General features: G+C 44.9%; 1 protein-coding gene across 5 annotated transcripts in view; it reads right to left on the minus strand.

Annotated features, from left to right (window-relative positions):
• Nucleotides 1-1,628: 1,628 nt before the first annotated feature.
• Nucleotides 1,629-16,300, minus strand: part of TULP4 (TUB like protein 4) — a 147,023-nt gene continuing 132,351 nt past the window's right edge. For all 5 annotated transcript variants that reach the window (XM_083856579.1, XM_083856576.1, XM_083856577.1 and 2 more), the window contains 6 exons: nt 15,798-15,942; nt 14,762-14,906; nt 13,393-13,486; nt 11,868-12,011; nt 5,689-8,273; nt 1,629-3,961 (listed from right to left, as the gene is read on the minus strand). In XM_083856579.1, the coding sequence (XP_083712705.1) occupies nt 3,845-3,961; nt 5,689-8,273; nt 11,868-12,011; nt 13,393-13,486; nt 14,762-14,906; nt 15,798-15,942 (3,230 nt within the window). In that variant the 3' untranslated portion in view covers nt 1,629-3,844. The remainder of the gene's footprint in view (nt 3,962-5,688; nt 8,274-11,867; nt 12,012-13,392; nt 13,487-14,761; nt 14,907-15,797; nt 15,943-16,300) is intronic.

The raw sequence follows: 16,300 nt of genomic DNA on the forward strand, positions 1-16,300 counted from the left end.
GGCAGCGCAGAGGAAAACCCATCTGGGCTGCTGATATATGGAAAGACATTGCCTCTCGGGTGGAGAAACTAACAGTGAAAGTCCGTCATGTAGATGCCCATGTCCCCAAAAGTCAGGCTGATGAGGAGCACCGAAACAACGAGCAAGTAGATCAGGCAGCAAGAATAGAGGTGTCAAAGATAGACCTAGATTGGCACCATAAGGGGGAGTTGTTCCTGGCTCGATGGGCCCATGATGCGTCAGGTCATCAGGGCAGAGATGCCACCTACAAGTGGGCACGAGACCGAGGGGTGGACCTAACCATGGACAGCATTTCTCAGGTCATCCATGACTGTGAGACGTGTGCTGCCATCAAACAGGCCAAGCGGGTGAAGCCCCTATGGTATGGTGGACGGTGGTCCAAGTACAAGTATAGGGAAGCCTGGCAGATAGACTACATCACACTGCCCCAGACACGCCAAGGCAAGCGCTACGTGCTGACCATGGTGGAAGCCACCACTAGATGGCTGGAGACCTACCCTGTGCCTCATGCCACCGCCCGGAACACCATCTTAGGCCTGGAAAAGCAAGTCCTGTGGAGACATGGCACCCCTGAGAGAATAGAGTCGGACAACGGAACCCATTTCAAGAACAGCCTTATCAACACCTGGGCCAGAGAACATGGTATCGAATGGATATATCATATTCCCTATCATGCTCCAGCTGCCGGCAAAGTTGAACGGTGCAATGGACTCCTTAAGACCACCCTGAAGGCACTTGGTGGTGGAACTTTTAGAAACTGAGAAATGAACCTGGCAAAAGCAACCTGGATGGTCAACACCCGAGGGTCCATCAATCGAGCTGGTCCTGCCCAGTCTGAACCCGTGCACACAGTAGATGGAGATAAAGTCCCTGTGGTACATATGAAAGGTATTTTAGGAAAAACTGTTTGGATTAATCCCACCTCAGGCAAAGACAAACCCATCCGTGGGATTGTTTTTGCTCAAGGACCTGGTTATACTTGGTGGGTAATGCAGAAAGATGGAGAAACCCGTTGTGTACCACAAGGAAACCTAGTCTTAAGTAAGAAATGGGTGTAAGATTTCATTGTGATGCAGATGGAAATAGAATAAGGGGTGGATAATGTCCTGGATTTGTGAGATAAGAATGTATTCTATTTGCCATCTGTTGGAGGTGGGGGGCAGTTATCTTATCTCTTCCAAGAACAATGTCTCCCTCCGGGGAGATGTCTCCTGCTAATGGGCCATTAAGTGACTCACTGCATGACTGATAAAGTACATCATCCCATTGTGAGATGCTCCACCCAAAAGGAGGAACCAAGCATTCCTACCTGCATAAAATAAGCTTGGTCTAAGCCATCGGCCCAGTTTTTCTTCACTGGATTCCCAGAGGAGCAGCCACCTTCACTGGATTCCCAGAGAAGCAGCTTCTTCCCTGCTAGATTCCCAGAGGAGGACCAGGCCCATCTACTCTATCACCAAACCTTCACAGAAAACTATACCCTTCTACAGGATCTCTGCTTCAGCAGCATTTCATCTGCCACTGCAGGAGGCACAGCCACCATCCAACTGGACTTTTACCAACACCCTGACTCCTCAGGGTGTCAGGTTTTCTGACTGTATCAGTAGTTTTGTTTGTACTAATTACATTTGTTGTTCTTTTTTTTCTATTTTAGTTTTTTCTAGTAAATAACTATTATTCCCATTCCCATACCTTTGCCTGAGAGCTGTTTTTTTTTATTTTGAAATTGTGGTAATTCAGAGGGAGGGAGGGGGTTTACCTTTCCCACTTCACAGGAGGCTTTTGCCTTCCTTTACAGACTCCTGTCTTTTCAAACTAAAACACACCAAAAAACAAAAAACCACCTGCTGTGATGTTTTCTAATCTAATGTCCAAATAATTATATGAATAGTCTGGGGTTTTTTTGTATTACTGGTCAAACTACTTCCATATCAAAACATATTCTGTAGCAAAATGCTGACAAGGAAGAAAGAGAAAAAGCAAATAAGTATGTGCACACCACATGGACAACAAAGAAACTCTTCTATGCAAGCAACCTTCTGAAATGCTCAACGGGTCTGCATGTGCACCAGAGAGAACTGCACTGCTATTAAGCTTTCCTCTGTCACACTCCATGTAGACACTGGCTTCCCACTCTTAGCTGGAGCAAGTAGCAAGGTGGGTGACAAAAGACACGATTCTGTCCAATTTTTCCTCTCTTTCAACTCATTTGTTCTCCAGCCAGCCACAATGTTGTTTCCTGAAATGAATTTGCTTCTCTGATGAAATTTCTTCTTGTAATGACTTGCTACACTTCTGTCTCCTTCCTAATTCAAGCACTGTTGTAGAACTTGATTGATACTGATTGCTAAGAGGACTGAATACACTGGTTCTTCTAATTTTCTGGAAAAGCTTTGTTTATGTGGTGTAAACACACTGAAATGAGGAGCAAGCACAGGCACGGCCTCAGAGGTACATCTGATCACACTGTACCTCTCCCAGCTACAGGCCAAATCACAGAATACTGCTGAACAATGTGAACAAAAAAGCAACATTCATGATTATTTCTTCTCCAGTTTCCTGTCACCTACTGAAAGATGTTTATGCCAGTAACAAAAGAAGCAATGCTTGTAACTATTTGTTCCTCTGTCTTCTGTCACTTACTGAGATGTTTATCCCCCGCTAAACAGCATATGAAACAAGCAGACATCAACTTCTTTGATACAGTGGGTTTTCAAACCCTGGTTCCAGCCAGGACAGAGTTAACTTTTGCAGTAGCCAGGAGAGTACATGGCTAGAACCCAGAGGTTACTCTATACCACCTCTCATCATTTTCTGGGGCCGTGGAAAGGGGTCCCATGCGGGTCATACAGTGTGGCAGCACGGTCAGGTATTGGCAGAGGCTCCCCTGGAATGAACACACGCATGTGAATCTTTCTCCTCTCGTGCACTCTGTTATTAACATTGCTGCTGTTACTGTTCATTATTTCAGTGCTGTTTGCAGTAAATTGTTCTTCTCTCTACCTGTGATCTCTACCTTTTGTGTCTCCAATTCTCCTCTCCATCCCACCACAGGGAAGGGAAAAGGGGAAGGGACAGTGACCAACTGGTGCATGGCTTGGAGTGTTTTGGTGGAAACACTACCTTGGAGAATACCATTCCTAAACCATGACAAACACCCACTGGCAACGATTTTTTCTCTTCTGAGAAATATGTCACTGTTTAGAAATTAGTTTACCTACACAAGCCTCCTTGGAACTTGTGGTGCTCAGTTATTAGCAGATACCAGAGAAGAAGCACATCTTCAAGTATTATAACTTCTTTTCTTTTCTTACTTTTTTGCTGCTATCACTGATATTTTAGTAGTAGAAGTACAAACTGGATGAGAAAAAAGTAATGTTCCCTGTTTTAAAAAGAATAGCATGAGATAAGGCAGTCCATCAAAAAGAGCAGTCTGTTTTAATCCCCCCATGAACTTACATCAGCTACTGTAGCACACACAGCAGAACCACCACAACAAGCCAAAAGCCACACTTCTCCACGTAACACTGAATGGTTCTCAACCCTTCGCTCTTTCTGAGACCCAGCACAACGCTTGGAAAGAAAAAAACCGGAAAACAAACAAGCTAACAAACAAACAAACAAACAGGAAACAGCCCCCCACCCTCCACCCCGTGACTGATTAGAGTTAATGCCCTTCTGGTGGGCACCAAGAGACTTTTCCAGTTTTACTGCCTTCTTAACTCCCAGGCATCTCTGCACACCTAAAGCAGGCTGCCCTGACATTTTCCGGTTTGGACTTTATGAGAAGGTTAACATTTTCCTCTCTCCAGTCTCTGCTTTTTCATTTGAGGCGTTGAGTCACATTAGCCAGAGCAACAGCAAAGGCTTGCACTGCAGAAAATGGATACTGAAAGTCCAAAATGTAAGCATTGCCATCAATTCTTCCAAACTGCATCACCTGGGAAGCAGGGGAAGAGGAAAAAGAAGGAAAAAGAGAACAAGGTCAAAAAAAAAAATGAATCACAGAAAAGGAAACAGAGAAGAGAATAAGAGCAAAAAATTTCTGCTCCTTTGTATGAATACCTCCCCTTCTCAGTTAATATGATTGGAGCTACAGACAGATACCAAAGGACAGTGAGAGCGCCGTAATTTTTGTCTGTATCGAGTATTTGACAGCAATATTTAACTCCACCAAGTCAACTGATAAAACATGCTAGACTGCACACAGCATTGGTTTAAGTAGCTTGTCACCCATTATTTCAGCAGATATGGGTACACCAGCATCATGCTTCCTGCAGGAAAATACCAGTCTCTCCCTTGGAAATATACTGCCATCAACCTATCAGGGAAACAAATTTTGTTTTCAAAGAAAGGAGCTTTCAGGGAAGAGCAATAACCAATTTCTTCATTCTAACACTTCATAGCTGATAAGGTGATCCTTCTTTGCAGTTCTGTTTCCCTCTGCATAAATATCTTCACTAGCACATAATTACAGAGAGAATGAATTAGCAAAGGGACAGTGAGAGCTGTTTGAAATGCAAAAAAAGCAAAACTAGTCAGGTCGTTCATTGCTCCTCCACAGGGAATATCTGAAGTTTACCCTATTACTACTGTTTTTTCATTTGCTTCATCAGAAATCCAGATTTCATTTGCTCCACGGCAAAGACCCTTGAGCTAGAATGGGGACTGACTGTGCAAGTCAAGGCAGGCTTTGTCATTCCCAGCAAGAAAAAACCCTTGGCTGGGTGGTTTTGCACAGCTGCCCACAGGAACATATCCACAGCCATTTAACTGAAGAAGAAAGGGTTACAAATGGCTCTGACCGCTGCCTTTGAGCTGTTGTTTCATACAAGCAAAACCAAGGCTACCACTGGCCATGTAGGTTGGATACTTAAGACATCTAACTCTCAACTTAAATTAGAGGAAGTTGCGAGCCTTGACATCTTTAGTAAACCAAAAGCGGCTCACAGCTGGGCAAGGAAATGAATATGAGTCTCCTAGGTCTCAGTCCAGTACCGTGCTAATTAGCACCACTTACAAGCCTGAGTTTGGTGTAGTAGTGGTAACATATCACTCTGGCCAAAATTGATTTGATTTTTTCAACTGTCCATTGACCTTTCTACCCACAAGCGGTTCAGAAGCGGCCCAGGAGCACTTTGCTCTGGGGTGGGTCAATGTCTCCCTCATCTAGTATTAAGAGCCAAGGGGCCTGGTAGCTGCTCACAAGTGGAAATTTTGGCATGAAGGGTAGCTAACTGCCTTAGCTACCTACCCCCTGGCTAACCTTTGTGAGCAGGGCAAGAAGGGAGCAGTATTCACTCCATTAGCTGCCATCCACAACCATCGCTGATGGCAAGTGCAGCTACTGCTGTGGAGAGCTATTGTGTTTATTACAAAACCTTCAGCAGTGAGAGCCAGCCAGACTAAAGGAGGCCCTTGTTCCCATGCCTGACTGCAGTAAGACTGAACATATTTTGTATATTTACTTTACAGCTGAACTTCACCCTATGTGCTGAACTCAGACCTTCGACAGCTGTTTTTTATCAACCACACAGCAAAGCTTTTTTTCATGGAACAGCTGACACAAGCAGGAAGCTCTCTGCAGCATGAGAGACAGCTTATTCCTGGCATAGCTTTCCTACATCCTGGCCCCCATTCCAGCAAGTGTGTGCCACCCCTTCCTACCTGTCGTCCTTCCAGCTCAATCTGAAAGTTTTTTGCCGACTCCTGGGTCACCCGCCCTCCGAAGTCCAGCTGGTAGACTTGTGTTGCCTCGTTCCACAGTGGTTGCTTGTTGGCCATCACATACACAAAGCCTTGGCTTCCCAGTCGCCCATCCTCCTTCTCACTGGCCTTCCGGCACTTGAATTCATCCAGCTCACTGGCTGTCCTCAAACTCCTTTTAGTTTTCCAACCCTTTTTACTGCCCTGGCTCTGGTTCATCAGTTCATCTCCGCTGATAAAAAGCTCCGGCTCACTCTCTGAACTGTCCTGAAACTCATTTGTCTTGTTTAATTTCTTGGACTTCAGCTGATCTTTTTGGCTCTTGACCTTCTTCTTCTCCCTCCCCAGCCGAGGGCTGGCTATCAGTGAATTGAAGTCAGTCAGTGTCCTTGCCTCCTTTTTGACCTTGCCCTCAGTGATAGCCTGCACATTTCCTTCCTCGGCCCGACTGTCCAGGCGTTTGCGGCTCTTCTTGCCAAATTTGTCTGTCCTTTGGGGAACAGGGCTTTCTGTCAAGGAGAGCACCTCCTGGAAAGTGTCTGCCGTCTCCACCATTACCTCTGTGCCCACGTGGCCCTGCAGCTCTGCTGGTGGGGGAGACATCACCGGCTTTTCCACCACGAGGAGCGGCTTGGGGGGCAGGGTGCCCTGGGGGTTCTGCACGGGTGGGCAGGCGCTGTAGGAGCTCCACGGGTGCAAGGCGATCGGTGGCAGCTGTAAACTAGAGCAAGTGCTACTTCCCGGGTACATGGGTGGCAAAGGGCAATAGGGGAGGTTGGATGGATAACCTGGCTGAAGCACAACCGTGGGCTCCTGCTGTGCAAACTGCGTCGGGGCCAGCGCTTCTTTGGGGGAGCAGGGGGCCTGCATTCCCTGAAGGGGTGGGGCACTGTAGCTTCCTGGGTAAGGTACTCCAACCCCATAACTCGTCTGAAAAGTGGCAGTGGGACTGGTTGGAGACTTGGGGGAAACAAATGGCACTCGAGACATATCCAGATGTTGAGCTTGACCAATGATGAGCGGAGGAGGTTTTAGAGGGTTGGGCACTGAGCTCTGAGACGTCCTTTCCTGAGGAACCCATATCTCTTCGCTCACCATAGGATCCCACTGGTAGGGCGGTGGCCGTTTTACGCTAAGGGTAGCCTCTGTCAAGGACACAGGTCCGTGCCGTACTGATTTCTCCACGGGGCAGTGCTGAGAAAGGGCCTCATCCTCCGTGAAAGCGGAGTTGATATAATCCACTCGGTCACGGGAATTGTCGGGCGGGCTCAGCAAGCTGTAGGAGGACTGGGAGGCCAGAGGCGAAGTACTGACAGAGTGAGCAATGACAGAGCTGTGTTGGGAGCCACTCCCTGTGCTCAGATCTGGTCTCATGCCACCCATACCGGCAGTACTGCTGGCAGCATTGGCACTAGGGATGCTGCCCGCGCCACCAGCGCTGGCACTGCTGCTGCTGCCGGCACCGCCGCTGCTGCACTGGCTGCAGGTGTACAAGGCTGTGGGCACTCTCTGCTGGTACTGTGCCGACACAATGTTGCTCTTGGCCTTAGGGGGAAGTTGCAGGGTGGCTCTCTGACCATCCATCAGCTGAGCCATTTTCAGGGCTGCCTCTCTGCTGTTCCTCCGCAGAGTGGCATGGATGATACTGCTGTCCAGCCTCTGCGCCACGCTTCTGCCCTGGGACAGCTGGCCGGCAATGTCAGGGTAGGGCGGCGGGTCCCCGCTTGGGATGGAGTAACGGGGGACCGTCAGGCGGTTCAAGGTGGCGCTGGCACAGGGCTGCTGCATCTTCTTCTCGGCAGCGGTGATGCGCAGGGTGGCGGAGCTGCCGGGGCCCGGCAGGGTGTAGGTGCTCTGCGCACAGAGCATCCTGGTGCGGGGCCGGCACACCTCCTCCACGTTCCCGCTGCTGTCGAACGTCGTGATACGCTCGTAGCCCAGCGGCGTCTGGTAGTGCCCCGCCGGGTAGAGCGAGAAGTCGCCCTTCTTGAGGCAGAGATCGAGGGGCGGCTGCGGGGGCCCGGGCGGGGGCGGCAGGGCGGGGGCGGGCACGGGCACGGCGGGGATGGTGCCGGGGTAGGGGGGCGGCGGGTTCATCTTGTTCAGCGGCAGCTCCGGAGCGGCCCCGAAGATGACGGCGTCCCCTTCCACCAGCGGCGGGCCCGGCCGGGGGGCCTTGGCCTTGGGCGGGGGCTCGTGGTCGCCGTGGTCCCGCAGGTCGGGCAGGCCCGCGGCGGGGCCGGCGGGGGGCGGCGGGGCCAGCGGCGGCGGGGCGGGCCGGCCCAGCTCCCCCACGGCCAGCGCCGCCGCCCCGGGGCCCGGAAAGCGCCCCGGAGCCCCCGGGAAGGGCCCCGGGGCCTCGCCCCCCGCCTCGGCCGGCGGGTTCGCCAGCACGTCCAGCTGCACGTTCTGGTTGGCGAGCAGCGACTGCACCAGGCCGATGCTCTGCGTGGGCGACATGGCCTGCGCCGAGCTGTGGATGGGCGCGATGGGGATGTTGACGGTGCAGGGCGGGCTGCTGGCGGGCGCGCCGGGGGCGCCGGGCACTGCAAGGGACAACACAGAGCGTCACCGCCCTCCCCGGCCAGCATCCCTCCCCTGCATCCCTGCCCTGCATCCCTCCCCTGCATCCCTCCCCTGCATCCCTGCCCTGCATCCTTCTCCTGCCACGGCCCGGCCCGCCCCAGGGCCTGTCAAACTATCCGCTCCCTGTTCGGACTGTGCTGGCCTGGAGGGGCTGCCACCTGTGCCCAAAAGCGGTGGCCCAGACCAGGTCACTCTAAGTGGTGAGGGACTCCAGGGGGTCAAGAGGGAGAAATCATTTTTCTCTAGAGAATTACAACAAGACCCCAGTGGGAACACGTAAACAGCCCGTCTCCCGTGACTCCAGCCGCACAAGAGCTACTTGTAACACCTGTGATCAGCTTTAAAGCCGCCTCCTGGGAGAGACATTTCAGAGGTCAGGTTCTGAGCACACTTCCAGCCCACACTACGATCCCCACGGACTGTCACGGTATCACTTGGCTTGCACTCATCATCATGCACTCAGGTTTTAACTGCTTCTGCTCAAATCAATACGTTTTGCTAAATCCGGACTGGGATCCGGACAGGGAAGGACTGTTGATAGTAAATACATCAGCAAACAACTGAACAAAATAAACGAGCCAATAAATAAAATAAGTGGAGGCTAAGAAAGTTGAAGATCTGCACTGTATAATAATCTAGTGTAAGGTTCCCAGACTCAATGAGTTGGGAGAGCTGGAGAACACAGACAATAGTTGGGAAAAGCTGAGTATAGTGGGTGGCATGCAAAAGGAAGGAAGGTGAAACAGGCGGAGGAATATGATGGAATGAAATCCAGACAAAACTCATAGAAGTTCTCAGAAGATTTGTAACGAGAAAATGTGAGGAAATAGATGGTAAGCCAAAAAGATTCAGGAAGTGGGTACTGTAGTCAGGGTGACTGCAGCATTAATGTTTGAACAGGCTGTAATCAGAAATGTATAAAGAAGCACATGTATATTAGCAAAAAATTCCTACATGTGGTGGCAATGAAAAAGGGAAAATGTGGCAAGAAGCAATTCTCATAATTTTGAGCAGAAGCGTGAAGAGTGCTCAATTGTTTGCAGTTCCTTTTACAAAATGTGGCTGATTCCATTAGGAACTACCACTGAAAAGTTGGAGCAGGAAAATGAGGACACTGGGTCCCAGTAGAGGTGCAGAAGTCAAGAAGGAACAAAACAGAATAAAGAGGGAAAACAGTAAATACTATATTAGAACTTCCAAGCATATTGCAAGTTATTTTTTTATTAAACTTCCTGTAAAAAAACCCACAGAAATTGATAACTGAGTTGTAACAATGGGTTTGTGGAAGGAAAAGAGACCAAGGATTTAGTGTCATATCCAGTTTTTATCGAGTTTTATATCCACATTTAAGTGTGCCAAATTCTGTGGAGACCTCTGATTTGCAAGACCAGATCTCGTAAGAGATCCATTAGTCAGGACTCCTCCAAATGCTGTCCAGTTCCTAATTAATTTCTAATTAAAATTCTAGTCATCTACCTATGCCCTATAACTACATTTTTGGTAACATCAGGCTTTTATCAGCATCAGTCATGAACGTGGGACATGTACAGATAACACTGTGGCTACACTGGCAAATACTTATGGTAGTTCAGTTCATTCCTTTAGAGGAAGACCAACAGCCAAACTTAACTGACCCTAAGGCAGTTCTGTGGTTCTGTGCTTGGCTGGCAGGCCATGCTTTCACCCCAATGCCTGCAGGCTTAGCAATTTAGCTGCCAGAGCCTGAGGTTTGATTGTTAGCTTGGCTTGAGCAACCCCAAATGTTGCTGTCGTTTTGCCTTATCCAACAAAATATCATTTGTTGTGCTGTTGCTTAATACTCCTGAGTGTTTAAATTCAATGTTTTCTTCATTTCTCCAATGGTTTCTAATTGATTAGTTTGCATACTTTGTAAGTTAAATCAATTCACTGTGGATTTGTCTTGCCAAATCTTTACTGACTACATCAAAAAACACCTGTCCCAAGTGTACCTCACTATGAACACTGCATTGCCCAAGAGCAGCTTTCTACTATGTTTTTTTAAATCTATCATGTAATCATTATTTACCCTGCAATACTTTTTCATTTAATATATGGTACTTTCTTCCTTTATATGCAGGCTTTAGAAAGGATATCCCCAAAAACATTTTTGCAGATTTAAGTTAGCCACTGTTTACTAAGTCAGAAATAAATTTCCAGAGGAAACTAGAAAGGAAAAAGTGGACAAAAGGAAGGCTATTATGGAGGACAAGGTGGTATGATTCTTTTACTAGCCCTCTTAAAGAGCTGTTACAAGAGTCTCTAATAATTTTCTCTCTGTTTATGTGGTGTACCTGCAATTTTGAGCACCATTTCATCTCTCAGTGCTGATTCAATCCAATTTTCAGGAAGAGATGAGAAAATTTTGTATTACCTTTTTTCTTTTCTATTTAGTTTTTATATTACTTTCTGACAGCTTGGACCATGTTTCATAATAGCAAATGTTAGGTGTTTTCTATTAATAATATATATATGGTCACCAATGTCTCTTTGTACTTTCTCCAGGTACTACAGCTGAGTATCATGTAGACAGAAATTAAGCAAGCCAAGTCCCCCAGATTGTGAAAAAAATGGGCTTAATTTGAAACATACAAGTATTTCTTTAGACGTCCAGAGGACTACTCTGATGCCTGGGTCAGACAAAGGCTTTGCTGCTGTCAGCAGCTGAAACCCTGATCTGAAATAATGAGAATATTTCCATTTGTTTCAGTAGACTTTAGCACAAGTCTTTAATTGCTTTGCAGTGCTCACACTCCTTCCTCTTTAAAGGATACTGGCATGACAGCCACTTCCATAGTTCCAAAAACCTGTGACCTGGCAACAGGAATCTCTCAGTGATATGAAAATTCTGAAAATGTACTAATTTATCTCATTTTCTATTGTTAATCTTATTAGCATGATGATTTTGTTTTGATTGGAGAAGGTATTGAGTACTTCCAGTCCTTTAACCTCCCACATCACATCACCTGCACCCATTCTCTGCGCTGCTGAAATCTTCTTCTACCTTACATCTCAGTGAAGGGAAAAGATCTTACTGATCCTGCTTTGTTTATCAACCACTTTACTACTTTAGCCTCTTAGTAGTGATAAAAATCCAAATGAGCATTTATCTCTTCTCAAAGGGTGGCTGAGTTTTATGGGAACCTGCCCTCCAACCTAAGCTCCTGTGCATTGATGCCATCAGGTCTCAAGAACAACCTGTTTGGATTTCCAACACATTACAGTTCTGTCCTATCAAGATGCAGAATGCAAGGCTTCTGTCTGTGGAGAATTCCTAGCAAACTAAGATGAATTAGCAGAGGACTAATTTCCCAACGAATTTGAAACTAGGGAGAGCTCTTTATGGATTATATTTCCATGCATTATAGGAAACAATGCCCATAATACATATTAGCCTTCTTTTAACTCAGTTCTACAGGACCCCATCAGACTAAAATATTTTGATTTGTGTGTTTACCAAAGGGGACCATGACAAAACCAACCTGACCTTCCTCTAGCTCAACCCACAACATGGCAACCCTCCAGCTCCTCCTTACCTGGTAAATCATCTTCGTCTTCACTGAAAACATTTGGATTAAAGACAGGCATGTTAATGTAGTCCATTGAAATCTTCCGCACTTCTGGGAGATATATTGTCATCTGCCTGGGCTGTAGATGCAGCAAACTGGTTTTATATATTACTAGAGAAAGAATATAACAAGAAACAAGAAAGTCTTGTTATAATGTATAGTAAACGTTAGTTATAATAGTTATAATGTAAAGCTAAGGAAGAAGCAATTCAAAGCAGACAGAAGGGCTATGAATATTGTTATTTACTGTGTACATGTGCATGGACGAGCCATTATTTGTCAAATCACTATGTAACACTTTGCATAAATAGGATAAAAGAGATGGTTGCTTTCAGCTATTTCTCCTTAAATGGAAGCAACATCTCTGTAATTACATAATTAATTACTTCATCTTGTATTCACATCTATTTTTATGGAAGGAAAATACTTTTTTCCATTCTACTTTTGAAACTTTTCACCACAAACTACCAACTATGCTACCAACTTATGGAGAAAAACTGGAAAACTCTCAGGAAGGAAATCTGCTGATGGCTACTACATACAAAGAAATCCCACTGGGATCAGGAAATCCCTGGGACCCAAAACGCTGGAGACTGGGAGAACATTTGAAAGAAGTATCACAATACATTTACTCTACACTTAAATATTTCCCTACCTGCTACCGGCAGTGGGAGAATTAGAATGACCTGTGGTCATTCAACTGCTAACAGCAGTCCATACAGCCACAAAAGCTATCCACCTGCTTCTGCATCCAGAAGCAGAATGTACTTTATGTACTCCTGGCCCAACTATGTAATGCAACACAGGACAAAATAAGTTTTCTAAAGACCTCATTAAACTGCCAGACTTGTGTTAGTACTTCAGAGCTCAGTCCTGCAAGCTGGTATCCTGTTTTTTACCCAGCCTTCTTCCTTCCAACAGGGACTATTGGGTAGAACTGGCCTACACAGAAAAAGGTTGATAGATAACTGCTACTTTTAATGATGGCTACCAGATTACCAATGCTCCAGCAGGAGAACCCTGTGATGAGGCTCTGCACTGACTTGAATAATCTTGTGCATGAGGCTGTAATAGCTTTTTTGTATAATTTGTAGCTAAATAATTATTTTAAAAAATCTGACTTTTAAATGTACTTTGACTGCAGTAACTTAAAACCTATTATTTCCATAGTCTTCTTGCAAAACTCTTTTTTTATTTGTGTGGGTTTTGTTCAAATAAACTGCCAAAATAGAGGTCTAGGCTCAAATGTTAATTTACTGTTTTATTACAAGTGAGATTTTTCAGCATTTTATTGAGCATCTCATTATTGTATTTATAGATTTTAATCTCCTTTAGTTACAGTGAATTTAATAAAATCTATTTCCCACTGTTCACAGAAAATAAGGGCTTTGTTAAAGAAGCCTTTTGGTCACTTATGAAAAATCTCATGGCATAAGTTTCTCACTTGGTAGAAAGAATTTGACACGCAAAAAAATCAACAGTTTATTTTTACCTGCACCAAGGTTAGTTGGTAGGAAAGCAGCCAAACCTACAATTTTAAATTTGGTTCCCCAGATGTTAGATGTGACCTGAGCAAGGTAGTTGTGCTGCAAAACAAAAACAAGATCATTTTTACCTGATAAAATCTGTATCAAGCTCTAATAAAGAACTGCAGAGCAATCAAGCTATTGCAAGTGATAATGCAATTTCAGTTTCTATTGTTTTTATTGTATTGAAATAGCTTAAAGTGCTTATGTAGCAACAGTTTTACCCAGCCATTAAGGAGACTCATTCTGATATCTTAACACTATCAGAAATGATGTATGCAACAGCCACAGGGTGATTAAAGCTCTTGAAGATCTGAACAACACTTAGTGGAGAATGCCTGCTTAGTGAGAACAGGCCTGTTTTCTGGCACTTGCTGCTCCTGCCCAGCAGGACCACAGCTATTCTGTATTTCAGAGAGTGATACACCCTGCCCGTTGGTTCTACGCTCATGAATCACTTTATAGAACAATAAACAAGACAGAAATTAATTACCCATAACAACAAACATATATTCCCCTGGAGCTCCTAAAGCAACTTCCCAAACCACTGTTGCCATGGTACACATATTATGGGTCTGAAAGACCAATAGATTTTTTTAAAAGGCCAGGAGTTATGCTGCCAGTATCAGGAGCGGGATCTAAGCCTCAGGTCTTCTGCTCTTTTTGAAGAGTTTTTGATCCTATTCTGTGTAACTGCTCTGGAATTTTTCATGAAAAAGGAAAAAGCAAAACAAGAGAGCAGACAAAACCAAACCAGACAAAAGCAAATTAAAATAACACAGGCTGTTATTAATAAAATATACAACCCAGACAGTTTTACAGCCTGCTAAGTTTCATTCACCCAGAGGACATGAACACCACAAAGAGCACAAAGTGGTAATTCCTTTCTTTCCTTCCAATTAAAACTGTTTCATGTTAATTATGAAACAGATCATATTATGAAACAGATCAGTGGTCCTCTGAAGCAAACATTTCCTTATCTCTGCAATCCCTAGCAAAGCAGAGAATTAAAGTGCCATTAGGATGGGTCTGAGAAACTGATGAAGTGTTTTCACTTACACTCTCAAAAAGCCAACAACATCACCTAGAATAAAACCTGTCACATGGATTCACACTGAAAAAAGTAAGTGGTCTTGGTACTTACCAAACAACACCTGATACTCCATTGGCACTTTCAAATATTAGTAGTGAACTGGAAGATGCAATTCTGTTGTTCTATCTACTTATTGTAATTTAATGAAAACTTTCATTGCTTACTATTGGATCTCTATCACAACATGCTGCCTTGTGAAAGAAATGCATTTGAATCAGGTATGGTAACAAGGTGCATAATACCTGAGTAATATCTTCTAAGGGAAACTCTCTTCGTGTCAGGCTTGGCGAACCGATAGAGGGTTTCCTTATTGGTAACCTTGGTGATCTTGAGATCTCCTGTGCAGCTCGTGACATCTTTGGAGATTTGCGAGCTTCTATATTGATTCTGCAGGTAAAGCAGTATTTAGAAACAAAATGGGCAAGCTAAAATGCACAAAACTCATGTCCTTGAATGGAAAGATGTAAGAAGGAGACAACTGGTAGGATGTCCTCGAAGTGACTAACAAAGACTGTAGAGCCTTCAGGATGGAGAATTACAGGTCAAATTTGAAGACACAGAAGACCTGATACACTTGCAGTAAATCAGGCTGGATGCCTTCTAATTAATCTAACAAAGCTTATAGCAGTTCTGCCAGATACAATATATCTTCCACTAATCCCTAAAAGGTGTAGAAATGAATGATCTCAGCTATGCAGACTTTGAGTAAAGTCACAAGAAATGACAACATGATGCCTCAGCTGACAGATTTTCACATTAGTATACAGCAAACCAAGGCTCCACAAATGTTGTCCGTGTTCTTACCCTAAGCCAGAAGTTATTTCTACCTCCCACTGTACAAGGGGGTTCAAGATCATGAGCTCAAGCACCTGAAGAGCTCACTGGCAGGAATGTAACAAACAAAAATAAAAAAACAGTCTGTTTGAAGGACAAAATATATTCCATGGTGGCAAAAGAGAAAAAAAAAAAAAAAAAAGAAAAGATGTGAGAGTTTATAAAATCTTTCTTTGAGCCTGCCTAGGGAGAAGTTGTGCTCTTTTGTTTCCCAGTACATTTTGTCCCAGAAATCTTCCTCAAAGTCTAACTCTATGCCAATCTCTGAGATCACCCCAGAACTTCAGCATGTAGAGGATCCCAATTTTACAGAGAATTCCTATGTGCCCAAAGGAGTTTACTTTTCATTTTACAAGTGCCAAGAAAAAGGAGAGGCAGGGGAAGAAGGGAGGAAGAGAGGCCACTTGGGGAAAAAGAAGAAGTATCCAACACATTATTTATTACCTGGGGAGTTTAGGTGATTTGCTAGCTCGACTGATTTTTGGAGATTTTTTTGCTGCCCAGTCATCGCTGAGTTCGATATCGCTGGAGTCAGAGCAGTTGCAGCTGTCAATCACAGTGGAAATCAAGCTGTTTCCATAGATTTCATCTATCAAGACAGGCCCCAGAAAATTTAAGTGATGCTTCAGAAAACTGGCATAAATTATAACTCTCAGTCATCAGAAGCATAAACCTGATCCACAGGCAGCAACTGAAATAAAACTCTGCAGAGGAAAATTAAATGTTCTCCACTCTGCCTTCAAACTCCAAATTTCCAATGGTTTGAACTTAAGTGAACTTGATTTAGAAGGAATGAACACCATTCAACTGACTTCAAAATTGAGACTAAAGAATATTTTCTGCTAATTAGCAATCTATTTTCCATTACTCAGAATATAAGAAGTTCTCTTCTGTAAAACAGAAGGCAGCAGGATATAATTTCAGAAGCTTCTAGGTCATGCTAAAGA

Source organism: Zosterops lateralis (genome assembly GCF_965231275.1).
Source record: "Zosterops lateralis genome assembly, chromosome: 3".
Lineage (NCBI taxonomy): Eukaryota > Metazoa > Chordata > Aves > Passeriformes > Zosteropidae > Zosterops > Zosterops lateralis.